The following is a 19,158-nucleotide window of genomic DNA, read 5'->3' on the forward strand; positions in this document are numbered from 1 at the left end:
GTTTGAGATAATATCTAGGATATTAAACTTTTATTTTTTAAATAAAATACAAAAAAGTACAACTCAATCAAATATAACTGTCAATTTGAACACAAAAAAAGATGAGAAAACATACCATTTCTTGCTGATAATAATCTTTTAGCGACTAGAAAACTTGAATTTTGCAGTGAGCATGATGATGATTGTTGTTGTCCTTGCATCGGAAGAGATAGAAACACCTGACCAATGGGTACTCTACCACAACTACCATGAGGTTTGCTGAAAGCACCCCTAAATACCAATTTAGAGCCGATCAGCTTCAGCACATGAGCATCTTGTTGACATGAAAAGGGATGCACCCTGACTCTCAAATGAAAAACAACTATTCCAGCAAACTTGGGTCATCTTTTTAATCGATTCTTTTTATGTATCTCAAAACGTTCTTTCTAGCTACTTGCTTGTAAAGCAATTTGTTTTATCTATTATTAATTTTAAAAAATATAGTTCAGAAAATATTTACTAAATTAATATGAGACTCTTCTCGATAAAGGTCACCAGCAATATTTATGACCAAAATTTTTCATACTTCTTAGGATGGCAAGAATATGACAACAACCCTTATAATGAGATTAAGAACCCAACAAGGATCATTCGAATAAAAAAATCAGGTAAAAAATTGTAATTCTTTTTATTAGCTTTTTTGAATTTTTCTAATAAAGGAAAAGGAGAAATTTTGAGTATTAATTGTCAATTTTCTTGTCAATATATTTTTATTACTTTTTCTTTTATTTGCTGCTCCCTCTGATTGATTAGAGCAATAGTTTGTGAAAAAGAAAGAAAAGAATTGAAATCACGTAAAAAAGAAATAAAGAAGGTGCAAAAAAAGAAAACTATAGTAAAAAATTATAAAAAGTCCAAAAGTTTGCGCATGTACTGAAATTATCTCTAGCTATTTTGATATTGATGGTAATTGCTTTGTATAGTTTGAGGCTTTGAGAAAAAGAAAAGAGTAAAAAAGAGGTTGGTTAACAGATTTAGAATGAGCATAACATCTTTTTTTATTAGCAATTTCTATAGCCATTACCAAATCAGGATCACTTGCTATGTGTTGCTTGGCTTCAAAGCCAATTAAGCATCACAATGACAGGGTCCCCCCACCCCTCACTCTTCACATCATATGCACAGGATCAGGCTGTACTTTTCACTAGACTATCATATTCAACAACCTCAACAAACTAAATCCTATAACTTTCATTTCTCACATCTACCAAAATTAGCACTTCAGGATTTTGCCTTTCCTTCAAAGCTAAGCTCTAAAAAAGAAAGAATGCCATATTCTCATGATACTATCCACCATGACCTATCACTCATTCCACAAAAGAAACCACTGTTACCCCCACACATAAATGCTAACAAAACTTCTTTTTTCTTTCCCTCCTCTTTCAAGCCTATTCTATCCCTTACTCTCTCAGCTTCTTTCTCTTCTCTCATACCACCATGCTTCTCCTCTTCTTCATCTTCCTTTTCTTTTGCCATTTCCATAATGCAATCTCAGCTCACTGCACCACTGTTACATCTTCTAAAACCTTTGAAAAATGCATGACATTTCCTACCCAACAGACCTCCATGGCGTGGACCTTTCATAAGCATAATTCGACGCTAGACCTTGTTTTCTTTGGTGCATTTATTTCGCCTTCAGGTTGGGTAGGATGGGGTATCAATCCTACCTCCCCAGAGATGGCAGGAACCCGTGCCCTTATCGCCTTTCCAGACCCCAATTCAGGCCAATTAGTTGTATTACCTTACATATTAGACCCAACAGTAAAGCTACAAAAATCACCACTTCTATCTCGCCCTTTAGATGTCCACCTTCTGTCTTCCTCTGCCACCCTTTATGGGGGCAAAATGGCCTCCATACACAATGGTGCAGCAGTTCAAATTTACGCGACAATAAGACTTTCACCAAACAAAACCAAACTCCACTTTGTATGGAACCGTGGCTTGTATGTCCAAGGTTACTCTCCAACCATCCACCCAACAACATCTAACGACTTATCTTCCATTGCAACTATTGATGTCTTGTCTGGTTTCAATGCTGCCCATAAAGATAACACTAGAATGCTGAAGATAATACATGGAATCGCTAATGCGATATCATGGGGTGTATTATTACCAACTGGGGCAGTCACTGCTCGCTATTTAAGACACATACAAGCACTTGGGCCAGCTTGGTTTTATGCTCATGCAGGGATACAACTTTCTGCTTTCCTTTTAGGTACTGTTGGATTTGCAATTGGTATCAGGCTTGGAGAATCATCACCAGGGGTTGTATATAGCCTCCACAGGAAACTGGGGTTTGCTGTTTTTTGCTTAGGTGCTTTACAAACACTAGCACTATTGTTTAGGCCAAAGACTACGAATAAGTACAGAAAGTATTGGAAATCTTACCATCATTTTGTAGGATATGCATGTGTAGTGCTGGGAGTTGTTAATGTTTTCCAAGGATTTGAAGTGTTGGGTGAAGGCAGGTCTTATGCTAAGTTGGGATATTGTTTGTGCTTGTCTACACTAGTGGGTGCCTCAATAGCTTTGGAGGTGAATTCTTGGGTCATTTTCTGTAGAAAATCAAAGGAAGAGAAAATGAGAAGAGAAGGATTGATTAGTGTGTCTGATAAAGTGAGTGTAATTCACAATTGAACGCAAAAATTCAAATTACAATGAAGAGAAAATTGGTCTCTTCCAGGTTGTTCATTTTGTAGGCTAATGAAATTGGCCGTTCTTGATTTTTGCATCCCTTTGGAATTAGTTTTGATTTATAGACTGATATTTTCATACAGGTCGCCGTTTATGGCTTCAGAACTTATGATTTCTTATTCTAATCTTGTATTATTTATCTGGAAAACCTTCATGTTGATGTTAATTACTATTATGCACATTGATAACTGTATACTTCTCAGTGTCAGCATATATTTTGGGTACTTCAATTAAATGTTTTAAGAAATAAATAAATTCTCCAAAGTTCCTTTTGTTTTAAAAAAAAATTTGAAACCCCCTGAGGCAATAAGAAAAAAATTGTGTCAAGAATGGGATTTGAACCCATGCCCTTTCGGACCAGTACCTGAAACTGGCGCCTTAGACCAACTCGGCCATCTTGACGTTGTGATTGGTAACATTAAACAGCAGTAGAAATAATTTTCTGATGCTTGACCAGCATATGTATAATGGGGGGTTCCAGTAATGTAATATAAACTGCAGTTATAACACAATAGGTACCTACCCTCCAAACATGGATTTTGAATTCATTGTGAATTGATACCTTGTGGGTTAGTGACATCTTTGTTGTAACAGTGTCCGCTTTAGTATTGTAAAACGGGAACATAATACTGGCTGGGTGATTCCTCAGCTGTAGAGTAGAAGCCTTTCCTATTATGCCTTTCTCTAAAGGCCAACTAGGTTAGATAATTAGATGAGTTGACTCTCCCATTTAATTTATTGAAATTATCAATTTTGGAAAAAAAAATTAATTGTAATTTTAGTTTGATAAAATTTATAAAAAAAAAAAAATTCTCCTATTATTTAGTTTGTAATCTCATGACTTGTTATATCCTGGTTGGAGAATAAAAAAGGATTAACATTTTTGGTAGAACTTCAATTCTCAAAAAACTTAGCTACTTTTACTATGTTGAACTCGATTATTGAATGAGTGGTACACAACATGAGTGATTTATATCTATTTTTTAATTTTGTAACTATTTTATATGTATCGTTTATTATTTTATATATGTCAGTCATTTAATTGTTACTATAGCTAGTCTTGTTAATGAATATGGTGAAATGAAGAATTAAATGGGTGTAGAAATGGCAATTTTAGACCAACATCTATGTAAATGCAACTCTTCGTAGCCTTGGCGGAGGAAGCAGCCATTTAGAACCTTCAATAAAGGCTAAGAGAAAGAACCGTCATGGCTTATTTATTTGTTAACTTGGTCACTGAGTTTGACGTGCTGCTCAGATGTGAGCCCTGGTCCATAGCTGTTGCAGTCACAGGATAATACAGTCCTGCAGTCCCATTATATATCTAAGATAAATAGAAGAAAGACACAGTGCTGACAGCATGATAGTGCGCTAGCATGAACTGTCAAAACGACATACCAAAAGAAATGTCATATAGAAAAAGAAAAAAAAGAATGAAAAAGCTTGATTTGTTGAAGGGGTATGATTGCATAAAAATAAATAGCTATTCAAAGTGGAAATTCAGGAATTATTTTTCCATGAATCACGCATTTGCTTGGTGTGTTAACTTACAGCCTGTAAAAGTCAGAAGATTGATTGATGATAACTAGCATTTCCATTTGACCGCCTGTTCGCAATTTGCAGCAATTTAAATACGAAAGCCACTTTCTACTCTTCTAACTTTTATTAGCTCTTTAATTTTGGCTTTGGACCAAATAAAAAAGGTAAATTTGCAAGAAACAGAGTGTAGCAGGCAAGATGGTCTGCCTTTTAACCTGCCCTAAACCATAAATGGGGATTCTGAATTGATTGAGTTCAACTTGGGAGGCAACTTCCTTCCTTTGCGCCCCCAGAAATTATGGGCATTGCTTCTCATGGTCTTACCTTCAAGGGACCATTGGGACAGGGCCATCTTATTGATAAGGCGTACATCCACCCAAAGATAAGAGAGCATTCGTTGCATAACATTTGTAATAAAATATACCACATTCCATCTAATAAAATATCGCATTTCATCTAAGAGCGTGTAATAAAATAGTAAAAATATTTTTTAGTTTAATTCAGGCTTTAAATATGCAGTTACCTTAAAATTTCTGAAATAATATTTTGGCAGCTGCAAAGATCTTATTACATTATATTTTATTTTTAATTTTTAATTTTTTTTTTCACTTCTAAATAAATTACATGATACTATATAATATTCTTTATTTCTATTATCTTTCCGCAATATATTATATTCTTTCTTTCTTCGCATTATCTTTCTAAAATGTCAGTTTCAAACTCGGAACCTTTACCGATTGTATTGCACAGAATGAGAAACATTGGCAAAGAAAATCAATGGTGTTTTATTATATGATCTATGTTCAAGACTGAACAAAAAGCCTATCACAACGATGACATCAGACTCTGTTTTTAACTTCCCTACTTAGCTTACTACTGAGACAAGTAAGATCTAAGTTTTGGGCAGAACTAAAGAGATTCCAGAATATGTAACCATTATATTGAAGGCATACTATGCAAATAATAATATCTTTACAAATCTTAGAGAACCAGAAGATATTTGAAGTAATGCAGAAGGTATTTAAAGTAATGCCAATGTCTAACAGACTAGTATGTATATATATATATATATATATAAATGACTTGAGAACCCTGCTTCTAACATGGACTATAGGGTTCAAGTTGAGTTAATAAGAAGAGGTCACTTGGCTAAATATGTGAAAATGCATGTGTTTAAAATGTTTCATCTCCACAAATTAAGCTTATGCAATTGTTGCATAACATATTTCCATGTAATAAAGAATCAAAGTATGTGGTAACTTATTCATGGAGAGACCCTAGATGGGTATCCCTTAAATTGTTTTCACACTAGTAAAATCAACAAGAACCTCGGATACAAACTGCTGAAAACATACCCAAATGATGGGGGTGAAGGAGAAAAACAAAGCATACCTGGCAAGAATCCACAACTTGGCCAGATATTATAGGACATGAAACCTAGAGGGAAGAAAAAAAAATGGTCTACAACTTTTTGTATCGCCGCCTCACCAGAGATGCATGATACATTTCTGACTATATGCCGCAAGCTGATTTTACATCTCACTCAAAAAACCAAAAACCCTAAAATGGTAAAATTGAAAATCAAAACCTTAACATGAAATCCCTTATAACTTCTATCCCTAAATTTAATTGTTCAAAACAGGCACTCCAGTTAGCTCTAGATAACCAATTTTCTTTATCTGATATATATTGTGGAGATGTGCGAAATTCACAGTTCACCTGCTTCACCAGATTATCTTCGCCTACAATATCTTCATAACCAAAATGATTCTCCTAAGCAGCAATTCCTGAAGCAAAAGAGCAAGGATGCATTAGAAAACAATAGATAAACAATTAAATCAGTTTATGAAAATGCCAAGAAAAATAAAGTGGTATATATCATAAAATTGTGAAGGAAACATAAACTGTTGGAATAGCTACAGAAAACACGAACTTCTTCGATTCAATTTTATAAGTGAGAACATCAACATCACAAGAAGGACAACAATTGACATCAGCAGAGATACTGGTGGAATGCAAGTTCAGAAGAATTTCCTCATTTACACAGCACAAAACAAACTTATAGCGCACACATCATACTTCCTTAGCTAATCATGGGTATTCTAGAATAATTTGCACATGATGTTGAACTCTTAAAAGATGTACCATCATATCTTGCTTATAATATATAAGCCTATGCTGAAGGAGTAAAAGTTCCATTTCAGATAACAAATAAAAAGTCCAACTAAGAAGTGTTTAACTATAAAATTGGTTAGAATAGAATCCAGGAACTAAGATTAAGAGTTCATATTTGAAATTCCTGAGACCAAGAAACTTGCGGTGCCAACCGATCTTCGCACTCTGTCCCTACTCTCCCTTTTCTAATTATGTTGTTAATTTATCTCGCAACTAATGACACAATCTTATCTGCCACTGCAATAAAACCAAAGTTTGAAGCATTGTGCGGTAAATGACATCTGATGGCTCACTGTTTCATGCGTGCAAATTAAATTTAGCAGTAAACGCTAGCACTAATTTATGTCCAAGCATTTAAATCTCTTTCAACTGACTAAAAATCACAGGATCCAGAAGTACATAATAATGTACAATAACTAATCGCAAGGACCATGCAACTCGTTAATCTTCCCAACTTAGTTCACTGCTTGCATATTAGAGGCACCCATTCCTCAGCATCCAAGTGATAAATAAAAAATCAAGTCCATAATATACAGAAGATTATCTAACATCATAGCTAGCAACTATGTACAAGCAACCTAGAATACAGGTGCATGCAGTTACACTGTTCCTATCTGAATTAAGATTTGGCACAGAATTAATAAATTGAATACCTTCATAATGAATTTCTTTTTATTTTCTTTTTCTTTTTCTTGAATCTTCTCTAATGTAATTCAGAATCCTATTTTCGCAATAAGCAATATGTTTCTTGTTCAGAACAATAGCCATGTTAAAATTACTTGTACCCTGAAAATTCTTTGAAAAGATTCAAGAATAACAAGTTTTCTTTGAACAGGGGAAGTTTAACCTCATGTACAATTAAGCACATGCAAAACAGCAAAAAAAAAAGGAACAAAAAAAGCTGTGAGAGATATGTATCAACTCCCACTCATTTTAAGACTATCACACAAGCCAATACAAACTCAACTTAATTTCATTAATCTGTTCCTCCACCCAGCCCCATGTAGAACCAAATTTGTGAAGACCATAACCACATTCTTTGCTTATTTTTTAAGTAGAGTCACTAGACGACTTCAATGCAGGGTCAGGGATATGTTCAGTTCCACTGAATATGTTGGCAACCACTCGAGGACATACCAAGTGAATGACACCCTCTAACTTGACAAGCTAAGATGGAAGATAAAAGAACATGTATTGAGTAAATAACAAAGACTATGCATTAATTTAACTGACGAATATGGCCTTGCAATATACAATGAAAAATTATAACAATGAGCTAGAAAGGGGAAAAAATTAATCATTGCATAACAACACAAGAAAAATTAAGTTCTTCGAGGTTTGTTTTCCAATCACCTTTTCTATATGTGCGCAAAAATTATCCTTCTGTCAAACTTAAAATGGATCTACTATCCAAAAATATAGAAGAAAAAAGCAATGCTGAACTAGCATTATGTTCTGAAAAAAAAGGAACTTAGACACTCCCAGCTTTGCACCTAGATTCAAAGAAGTATAGCTCCCAGAATCCCCAACAAACTTCTTTAACAGGGGTAAGAATGCACTGAGACTTGATGCCTATATGGTGTACAAGATAATGTTTTTCACGACCCTTTGAACTGTGAATTGAGCTCATTCAGCTATTTATTGTAACTTTTAACCTCGACCATTAGGTTTGCATGAATTCATGCAAATATCCTACCATAGTTTAAATTAATGCACTGTCCATACTTCATATGACTGACTAGTAAACTGATTCTCTTTCTGATATGTAAACATCAAAAATTATTGGTCAAGGAAATCTAACAAATATGGATAGAAAATTATATTGAATTACATGAGTTGAAGCAACATTTTAGATCAGAAATCAATTAGATAACGTGATGGTGAAAAGAGACACCAAGGTCCACTAAATGCACCCAAACAATAGCACATCAAATTAGGGACGCCGTAACAGATCCCAATTTCAAAATTATCCAAAACACAGAAGGTCCTCTCTTCTATCATCCAAGGGCAAGAAAAAATTCTAATTTGTTTTATCTGAAAATGCATACATGTAGATGATAAATATTCCACTGGACGACTAGAAAGAAATTTAGACAGCAGATATTAATTCCTCATCTCACTAATGGTTTTGAATATTCAAGCATCTCTTCTTACAACTATGACAAGCATCGATGAAGATTCAGTATGACAATTACCCACTAATTCCAGAAATATATTTCAAAGAACAGAGCAAGCATTCAAGCAGATATACTAGATATGAAGCTCATACCTCTATTTGTCTGTCTCTTATTAACACTATAACCAACATAACCAGGAGAATTTTTTACTGAAGCGTCGGAAGTGGCATTGCCAAGGCCGTAACCAAAGGAGCCAGATCCATCTCGCTCAGAGTTCGACGATCGCCAGGTGGGATCCCCATAATCAGAACCTCCACCATAAAGGTCGCCAAAGGTTCCATCAAAACTACCATTTGATGCAGCATATGATGAAGTTGTGGCCAAATTGTTGACACTGTTTCTTCCATATCCCCCTGTGCCCAGACTAAAACTGTTTTCACCACCTCCATACCCAAAATTCAGGTTGTTGTTGGAAGCATTACTTCCTCCTCCATGTGCTGCAAGTGTCGAAGAACCCCAATTAACCGCACTGTTGCCAAAGTTATTCCCGCCTATGCTTCCACTTCCAGAACCCATGTATGTATTGGAGCTTGCAGAGCTACTATTATAATTAAGGCCCCCATTTCCCCACAAGTTCCTAGTTACTGAACTGAAAAAAGAACTATTTCCTCCATTACCTCCATCATATCCTGTAGGATTAGCAAATCTATTTGTATTACCAATATAGTAAGGGCTCATTCCCCGTCCATAACTGAGATTGCTACTAAAATTAGCATTCCCTCCATAACTAGGGCTGAAAGCTGGCTCAAAATTCATACCCATTCCATAACCAGAACCAAATGGAGGAAACCCACTTCGGCCTCCAGCAACTGGACTGAACCTACCATCCATCCTAAGTCCATACCCTCCAACTGCACTTGGAGTATACCCCTGAGTGTAGCCATTAAGGAAACTATTAACTCTACTTAAACCATAGTTATATCCACCAAGTGGGCTGCGACTGGGACCAGGAGATAACTCTTTGGGAACTGCACGCTTAACTTCAACCATTTTTCCATTCAATTCATGAAAAGTCTTCATCAAAACTTTGTCCACTGCCTCTTCTGAATCATATGTAATGAACCCAAACCCCCTTGGCCTCTGGGTGTTGTGATCATACATCACGACCACATCTGTAATTGTTCCATACTGCTCAAAATACTTCCTAAAATCAGTCTCGGTAACTGTGGATGCTAAACCTCCAACAAAAATCTTCCTTGTGCGGCCTGGGCCAGGAGAACCATGAATGCTACTACCAGTGCTTCTATTCAGAATATTCTGGTCATCCCTGGGAACAGCCTTTTTTGCCTCAACCTGGGGATAGACAACTCACTGATTGAAAAAAAAAATCAACACTGAAATAACAAGTCACCAACACTTGAAATTCTACTGAAGTGCATCAGGATAATAAATTTAAAAGCCATTTAGCATAACAACTAAAGAATGATTGACAGAAAACTAAGACGGGGCAATCTTGAGCTCAATTTAGAATCTAGTTGAAATAATAACTAGAATTATATGAATTATGCAACTATAAATTGGACTCGGAGCTCCCTTAAGAAAAGGATTTCCCAATTTTGCTCATTACAATACTCTATAGTTTCACAACATTTACATAATAGAGCACTTTCTTTAAGATTAACAAAACTTACCATCCTGCCATCAATATTGTGTTTTTCCATAATGACTCTCTCTGCAACAGCTGCATCAGCAAAAACAACAAAACCAAAACCGCGGGCTCGCCCTGTGGTTCGATCCTTCATTATTACAGCCTCCACCACCTCCCCAAATGACCCAAAATACTCCTTGAGTCGCTCTTCATTGGTGTCCCATGAAATTCCACCGATAAATAATTTACCATTATCAGATTGCATTTTTTGTTCCTTCAATATCTACATGCCAAAAGGATAAAAATTATCTATCAATTGCAAAAGCATAAATTGCAGACCAATTGAATGCAAAATAATCAATCCAATAGAAAAGGCACCTTGTGCTCTAAGAATCAAAGCACACTTCCAACTCTGGTAGATGTATTATTCAATGACACTGGATCCACAATCACAGATAACATAATAGTTAATCAAGTAATCTTCTACAACTGTAACCAATCTAAATTATGTCTCTTATAATAAGAAATGCCCATAAACAATCAACTGAAGAATTAAAACAATACCTTATTTGACCAAATTATATAAGAAACAATAACTTTGTGTGTTTTGTTTGATGAAAAACAAAAGCTAATAGATCCTTCAACGATCAATCAATCAACAAGGCAACCAACTTGCAATGAACCAAACCTGAAAAACCAAAAAGCAATGAACAAAAACAAAGTACCCAGAAACAAAATTCAATCAAGGATTTAATAAAGATTAAAAATTTACAAATTCTGCAAAGATCCAAATCCAAAATCTCACCAATTAGAGAAAACCCAGATGCCAAATCTCATCAAAAGAAAAAACAAAAAATTAAGATCTGAGAGAGGAGGGACAATAACAGTTAAATAAAAATTGAGGGCATAGCTTATCCTCCTCTACAAATATGCCCCCTTTTTCCTTTTCTTATTCTTTTCAATCAATTTGGTATTTAATAATTTCTTTTATCAGCTAATGTAAATTCAAATTACCAAATAAAATGCAAGTTACACAATTTTATTCTAGTGAGAGAAAAGGGCTGTTTTTGGTTGTTGTTTTGGTGTTAGAGAGATAAAGAGAAAGGAAGGAGAAGGTTTTGTGGAGCCTGGTGTGAGGAATATATAGGGAGAGACTGAAAATGGAAGGAGCAGATTTTCAAATTTTTTATTATTATTTTAAAACAAGAAACAAAATTATATGATTATGAATTTGTATTTCATGGTTTTTATTTATTTTGCAGTAAATAGTATTGAAATGGAAAATGTTTTATTTTACTTTATTTTAATTTTATTCAATTCGTCTCTATTTGAGTGGGAGGACTGTAAATAGTCAAAATTCTCTCGAAAATTTTAAATTTGTGACCTAATTTTTATTTCTTTTAATGATAAGATAAAAGCAAGAAATATTGAAAAATAAAAAAGAAGAATTGCTTGTCCTCCAGTTCATTTGCTTATATATACCTATTGGAGAAAATTATAGCATATGGTCAAGCATACCATTATACCATCTTTTGTATCTACATGAAAGCATGAGATATGAGTATACGAGTTGTTCATAAAGATATTTGTTCATTCACACTTTGGAATTTTGATAAACGGCTGTGATCTCTTGATTAATTTGACTTTTTAGGTAACTATTGATACTATTGTAATCTTTCATACTATGATTATAAAACTCAAAAATATTGATTTGGATTATACATGCTAATGCTATTAGTTTTATTAATGGTCTATGTGGTTTTAGCAATTAGCTACTAAACTTTGTTTCTATGAGATCAAGGCCTTTGACAAATGTGCAAAAGTGGTGTCAAACTTGGGGTAGATTCTCACCTTTCAACTATATGGCAAAAAAAGAATGATATGAGATGGCTTAAGTAGTGCCCATTTGAATTTTTATTTCTTATTGTTGTTTCAAAACCATAGCTTAAGGATTGCATTTCCTTGATTTCTTCTAGTCCAATTGATACAACTTGGGGCATTGCTTCCCCACTTGGCCTCATCAAATGTTCTTCTAATTATATCAAATTGATTTCTGTTTTGACCCCAAAGTATTAAATTTATTTTCGAACTTTTAGTTTGATTCTTGGGGCTCCATATCAGATAATAAAGTCTTTCTGAGTGTATACTCTATCATTGTGAGAGATGCACCCTTAATATGTACCATATTAATGTGACAGATGCACCTTTAAATAAAAATAATTAGGTCTTAAAATTTTATTTAGACAAATGATGGCAAAACATTAAATTTATATATTTTTAAGGTCGTATTTGATAATAAATTAATTTGTAGAGTAAATCGTGATTTATTTTTAAAAAAATTATTTATTTTCCGATTTATTGACCTCACAACTCTACTCTTTATAAAAAAAAATGATTCTGATAAAAAGAGCTAATACTAAAATTTATAAAAATTCAGTTGTTTCAACTCTCAATTAATATAGAATGTAATATCATTGTATATTAAAGGGACTTATGCTCAATTCCAGATTTTATATAAATAGGCCTAATATAAATATTAAAATCTGAGAATTTAATTAAATGTTATTAGAAAAAAAACCATCTTTATCTTATATTGTTCTTGGGATAAATATATGACAAAAAAAAACTACTTTTATTACTCTTCTCATGCGATTTTATATTTATAAGACTTTACAGCACAAAATGGTTGTATGATTATCAATATAAAAAAAGTTATTTTTAACAAAAAATTATTAATCCATGTTTGATTAAATTGAAAATCCAAAGTTAATACGTCATATGAATAATTGGAATAAATTTACAGAAAATGATTAAATTATCATATGAGAATTAGAAAACATAATGTTACTAATTGTTAGGGAATATAGAGAAAATTAGAAACAACTCTTTCTTTTTTTTTCTTTTTAGTAAATATCTGCCTCTCAGGCGACTAAGAGCACCAAGTGATTCCGGGAATTCGTGGCCAAGCTTATGCCATAAAAATAATCATAAATTAAGGTCTTGCTATTAAAAATTAGTCTTTAACTAATCACGTACCTATGAATTGGATGACCGTTATTATTATTTTGATTATAAAATTAAATTAATAGATACAATTTAACAAAAATAATATAGTATTAATATTAATTTATAAAATTAAAAAATAATAATAAACTAATTATTTTTAAATGTTCTTAATTTTTAAAAAATTTATAATTTTATTAATTTGATAATATAAAAATTATATATTACTTAATTTTAATACTATATAAGTTAATATATCAATACAATTGATATTTTTATTTTAAACTAAAAAATTTATTATATAATTAAAAAATTAATTTATCATTGAGTATAATATTAAAATATAATTTAATATGTTATTTTTCAGAATTAGAATTATTATCTAACTACAAAACTAATTTATTAGTTAATATAATATTAAAATATAATTAATATGTTATTTTTTATGATTAGAGTGAATGTTTAATTAGGAATATAACTTATGAATAAGTTAATTAATAAAAGAATAATAAAATTACATATAATTTTGAATCAAATATATCAAAAGTAAGTACATATGTCAAAATAAAAATTTTATATGTCAAAAATTAAGTATACGTGTCAAAAAAATTAGATTTCAAAAATTAATATATATATTTAAGTATAGATATTTGTTGTTCAAATTTAGGTAACGTTATGGAAATATCGAGCTAAATTCTTCTCATTCTATAAATTTTGTATGACCATGTTACTATATAACCAAATTACTTATTTGATAATTTTGATTTTAACATATAACTAAAGTTGAATATTAATATTAGAAATGAGTTTAAAAGTCTAAAGTTTTAGCACTCATAATACATGTTATTTTAAATTTGTAATTTATTTTAGAGAAAATTATAAATTTGGTGTTTTCATCTTTTTCATTTTTTTGTTTTAATGTCTAAATTTTTTTTGTTAATAAATATTTAAACCTGCTAAAAATGCTTAATATAGTATCTCTAATAGATTTTATAGGTTAAAGTGTTTATGTGATTTATTTTAAATAGTAAATTAACTTAAATACGCTCCTTTAATATATTATCATTTTTTTCTTCTCTTTTTCTATATATTTTCAATATTATCTTTAAAAAATATTTTATTTGTCTCTTGAAAAGTTAAAAGAAAAGAAATAGTAAAATTATTTTTTTCCTTATTTATTTGAATGAAAAATTGAAAAAACTAAATATTATTTTTTATTCTTTTATTTTTTTATATTCATCTTAAAAAATTATTTATTCTTTCGCAGAGGAGAGATAGCAGTATTATATTTTTTTTTTAAATAATTTCTAGAAATAAAATGATGAGGAGTAAATTTAAAAATTTAAAAATGAACTCAACATCTTTTAGTGCTAAAATAAGATTTAATAAAAATTAGAAATATGATCAAAAAAGAAGGAAAAAAAATTATAGGTAATGATGAGTAAGGATATTTAGGTTATTTTATGTGTAAAACGAGTTAAATTATTACTTCAACCTATAAAGTCTTTAAGAGATATCATAATATATATATAAATTAGTAAATTCAGGTACTTGATTAAATTTAAAAAATTTAAACATTAAAATAGAAAAAATCTAAAATTTAAAATAATCAATGTATAATTATGCCTTTATTTTAATTGCAGATGCATATTTATCACACAGGTTAAAATATTTATTGTGAATATTTATTAATAATTTAGACCATCGTATTTAAATTGTCAAATGATATTATAAATATCGTTCAATAATTATGATGGATTTTTAAGCGTAAAATGAAGTTAGAGTAATTTATTTAAAAAAAAAAAAACTGCAACAAATGATATTAGATGAATTCATAGAGTAAAACCATTCATGTCTTGTTAAAAGATTATAACAATTAGACCCTAAAGTCAGAGCATAATTAGACCCTAAAGTTTAAATATTTTTCCTAATTTTAAACTTTTTTGGCTTTTTGAACCTTTTCTTTGCATCAAACAACAACAAAACAGCATTCGCATGTAAAAGTTGACCTCGAAAAAATTAATTTGTTTTTTGTAATATTTAATTATTGAAATTTAAGTTATTTGGTAATTATGCTTATGCATAATTAGACCTATAATATAGAAAATTATGAAAAGATGACAATTAAAATGTGAAAATCTTTAAAATTACCAATTACCTATAGAACAGTTTTTATTTCGAATGTATTTCCTTTTTCTTCCAAATTTCTTTTATTTTTATTTTATGTATATGAAGTCATATTTTATTTGTAAGGATAACAAATAAATAGATAAGTTTGTTGAGAATATTTTTGAGTTGTACTATGTGTTGTATGTTTTATAAATATACAATGGGTATTTATACAATTATTATCATCTTGAAGTTCTAAGTTAATGTTGTCATTATTATTTTAATTACTATTATAAATAAAAATTAATATGTTATTTATTCAAATTAGAGTTCATTATATAATTAGGAGACTAGTTTATTAGTTTTTTTTTTAAGAAGACTGATTATTAGTTAATATAATATTAAAAATAAAATTAAAATACTATTTTTTAGAAATTGACTTATTATATCATTAGAAAAGTAACTTATTAATTGATAAATTAATTATAGAATAAACATAAAAGTTTAAAATCAATAAACATAAAAGTTATAAAATCTATCCAATAGTTATGTGTCATACATAAATACACATGTTAAAATTATTATTTTTTATTGAGAATTATTATGGTTGTCATTCTTAGGAAGAAATTTGTTTATCTTGATATAAAATCGTATATTATAAGAATAATAAAAAATATGATAGGATAATATTATATATATATAATTAAGGCATTTTAGTAATTTATTAGTATGTTTTATATACATAATATATGGAAATATGTGCTTATTACCTCATTTTAGCCTTATAGTCTAATTTCAAGTGATATTGGCCAAAGAAGGAGAATATGAGCCAAATATACATAAATGGACTTTAATTGGACTGTTATTAAGAAAAGCTCGAAATAATATACGTGGACTATTAATTTTTGTAGGCCTAGCCGAAATATACAAGACCCACAAGGGGATATTCATTAGTTAGTATGTAATTAAAGATAATTACATTTAAGTTGTTTATTTTATTTAGGATAGTTAAGAGGATAACTATAATAGTGTTGTGCTTAGAGAATGACTCAGAAAAAAAAAATCTTTAAAAGTAGTGGAGATCAGTTAAATAAAGAGAGAATCTATTATTGTTCTCTCTGCAAATTTTCTATAGTTCATCTTTCATAAAAACTTAGTTAGTTTTGTATCATTTTTTCAAAGATCAAAGAAGTTTTTCAGGACGTGGAGAATGAGGATCAACCATCTTCATCCGTTTAAGAATTTCTAGATTTTGAGGAAGCTTTAATTTTATGTTTTATATTTATTATATCTTTCTATTTAATTACAAAGATCGTTGGATTAAATATATCAGGCTAATTCTCATAACTGTTTAGTTTAACTTTTTACTGATATATGAACCTTATATATATTATGAGTTTAATGAATAATTTATTTACTTTCATACATGTATTAGTTTTATCTATTATTGTTGATTGACTATTATATCAATTTAATAGTAATATTTATTATGAAATCTTTAGGTTAAGAGTATTAGAAATACCATCTTTAGTTTAATATATGTTGGTATAAGAATTTAGGTTGCATCATTAGCTTAAGTGACTTAGAGAAAAGGCACATCAGCATCTCATTCGTTAGATTTGGGCTTAAAGAAAAATAAGAAGATTACTAAGTATAAGCTAGACTAAATACTATTTATCATATAGTTTACATTAAATATTTCGTTTGCATATTTATTTTCTGATTTGTTTAATTTCTTTTACAAATTTTAAAATTATTTTCAAAATATTAGCTTAAAATTTTTAAATTTATTTATAGTGTTTTGTGTGATAATGAGTCTTTAAAGTATATGTTTTACAGTTTCTTGTGAGATTAATCTCGTGGTAAACTTGCTCGTACTATCATTTAGTTCGTACACTTTGCGAGTACTGAATGTGGGACATCAAAATACAATAATAGAAAAGATAAAAAAATTGCAACAAAGATCATCAATCATGTTAACAAAGTCTTAAAATATTTCTTCACTAAATGCGCTCCATGCGATGACTTTTTTGTCGCTGTAACAGTCTAATTGAAGAAGAGTTATTGTCAAATTTCTTACCCAAAAATTTTCCAAACTTTCATTGAAAAAGATAAAGAAACTCCTGTGAAGGAAGACTAAGAAACTCCAAAAAAAAAAGACAATTAAACTATCATCAAAAGAAAAATCAAAATAATATACTTAATTAAAAAAAAAAAAACCTCATAATAATGAAATGGAAGAACTAAATCAGATCTAAGAAATTTAAAAATATTAAAATAAAAAACTAAAGACACAAATAAAACAGAGGAATGGCTATTAATCAAAGATTGATTACTATCCCTTAAACTAATTTCTTTTTTAGAAAATAGAAAATAAGAACTTACACAACAAAAGAAAGAATTTGTGTTCTTGTTAATGAGTCTCTTTTATTTCTCTTTAATAACTCCCTCTTAAAAAGAATTTTAATTGATACAAAGAACTTTAAACACCTATAACTATAGTTATCTCTCTTTTTTATGTCAAAAATAAATATATCTGTTAAAAAATATTTATATTTTAATTTATTAATTATATTTATAACTAATTTTAAAAATATAATTAATATACTATTCATTAGCACTAAAACTTATTATATAATTATGAAACTAATTTATTAGTTAATATAATAATAAAATTATAATTCAAATGATATTTCATAGAATTACAATTATTGTTCAATTAGAAAAGTGACTTACTAATTAATAAATCAATTATATAATAAATATAAAATTACACATCAATATAGTATTTCTGTGTCAAATAAATATATATATATATATATACATCAAAAAAAATTATATGCCAAAAATAAATAAATAAATAAATATACATACATACATATATATATATATATATATATATATATATATTAAACTTTTTATTTCTCAGCATTTATAAATACATTAACTTCAATTGATTATCAATATTTTAAAATTATATATATATATATATATATATATATATATATATAAACTTTTTATTTCTCAGCATTTATAAATACATTAACTTCAATTGATTATCAATATTTTAAAATTGTATGTAACATTCTAGAAAATAATAATAACTTAGAATATGTTTGTAAGTGTCTTTTCAATAAACTTTTTAATATTTTAAAATTCTATAAATGCAATAGATATTAAAATATTTCAGAAAATATCTATTAGTTGATTTTTTATAATCTCGTGTGAAATTAATACTACAAGTATAAATAATTATTATTTTTTAGGATTAGAAATTATTTTATAATTAATAAAAAAACTAATCTATTAGTTAATACTATAATAAAGTATAATTAATGTTATATGTTAGAATTAAAATTATTATTTAATTAAAAAACTAATCTACTTTTAAAAAATAATAATTTATTAGTTAATATGATATCAAACATATAATTAGAATGTTATTTTTTACGGTCCAAACCATTATTTAATTTAGAAAAGTAGCTTACTAATTAATAAATTAATTATATTATAAATATAAAAATTATGTATTATAATGTCTATATGTCAAAAATAAATATATATATTTAAAAAAACTATATATCAAAATAAGTACCCATATAAAAAAAAATGTCTCAAAATCTATATACATATAGATTATAAGCTTAGAAAAATGTTTGGAGGATGAGCTCGAAATATGCTTGTGGAAAGTTGGCATGAAACTTGGAAAATATTATCTAATATTCTCCTCAAACAGCAGGTGGCAAGGGAACTTTGAGTTTGTGTTTTAGATAATGAAATCTGCTAAAAAGATGAGTTTTAGTAAAAATATCAGTAATATTTGAATGTTAAATG

At 29.3% G+C, this 19,158-nt stretch overlaps 2 protein-coding genes and 1 non-coding gene across 3 annotated transcripts; 1 reads left to right on the top strand and 2 right to left on the bottom strand.

Moving 5' to 3' along the window:
• The first annotated feature begins 1,329 nt into the window (after positions 1-1,329).
• On the top strand, positions 1,330-2,811 carry LOC8275955 (cytochrome b561 and DOMON domain-containing protein At2g04850). The gene has a single exon (XM_002531963.4). It carries the CDS (start codon positions 1,477-1,479, stop codon positions 2,674-2,676), a length of 1,200 nt encoding a protein of 399 aa, XP_002532009.1. The 5' UTR covers positions 1,330-1,476; the 3' UTR covers positions 2,677-2,811.
• A 243-nt stretch (positions 2,812-3,054) lies between these two features.
• TRNAL-CAG lies at positions 3,055-3,135 on the bottom strand. Its single transcript has one exon. It is a non-coding gene; the product is annotated as a tRNA-Leu (tRNA).
• Positions 3,136-5,505: 2,370 nt separating this feature from the next.
• LOC8275957 (heterogeneous nuclear ribonucleoprotein 1) lies at positions 5,506-11,347 on the bottom strand. Its single transcript, XM_002531964.4, has 6 exons — positions 11,018-11,347; positions 10,777-10,900; positions 10,591-10,649; positions 10,256-10,495; positions 8,717-9,917; positions 5,506-6,059 (listed from the first exon to the last, which is right to left on the bottom strand). Exons 4-6 carry the CDS (start codon positions 10,475-10,477, stop codon positions 6,046-6,048), a joined length of 1,437 nt encoding a protein of 478 aa, XP_002532010.2. The 5' UTR covers positions 10,478-10,495; positions 10,591-10,649; positions 10,777-10,900; positions 11,018-11,347; the 3' UTR covers positions 5,506-6,045.
• Between the last annotated feature and the right edge of the window lie 7,811 nt (positions 11,348-19,158).

Source organism: Ricinus communis, chromosome 7 (genome assembly GCF_019578655.1).
Source record: "Ricinus communis isolate WT05 ecotype wild-type chromosome 7, ASM1957865v1, whole genome shotgun sequence".
NCBI classification, from domain to species: Eukaryota; Viridiplantae; Streptophyta; class Magnoliopsida; order Malpighiales; family Euphorbiaceae; genus Ricinus; species Ricinus communis.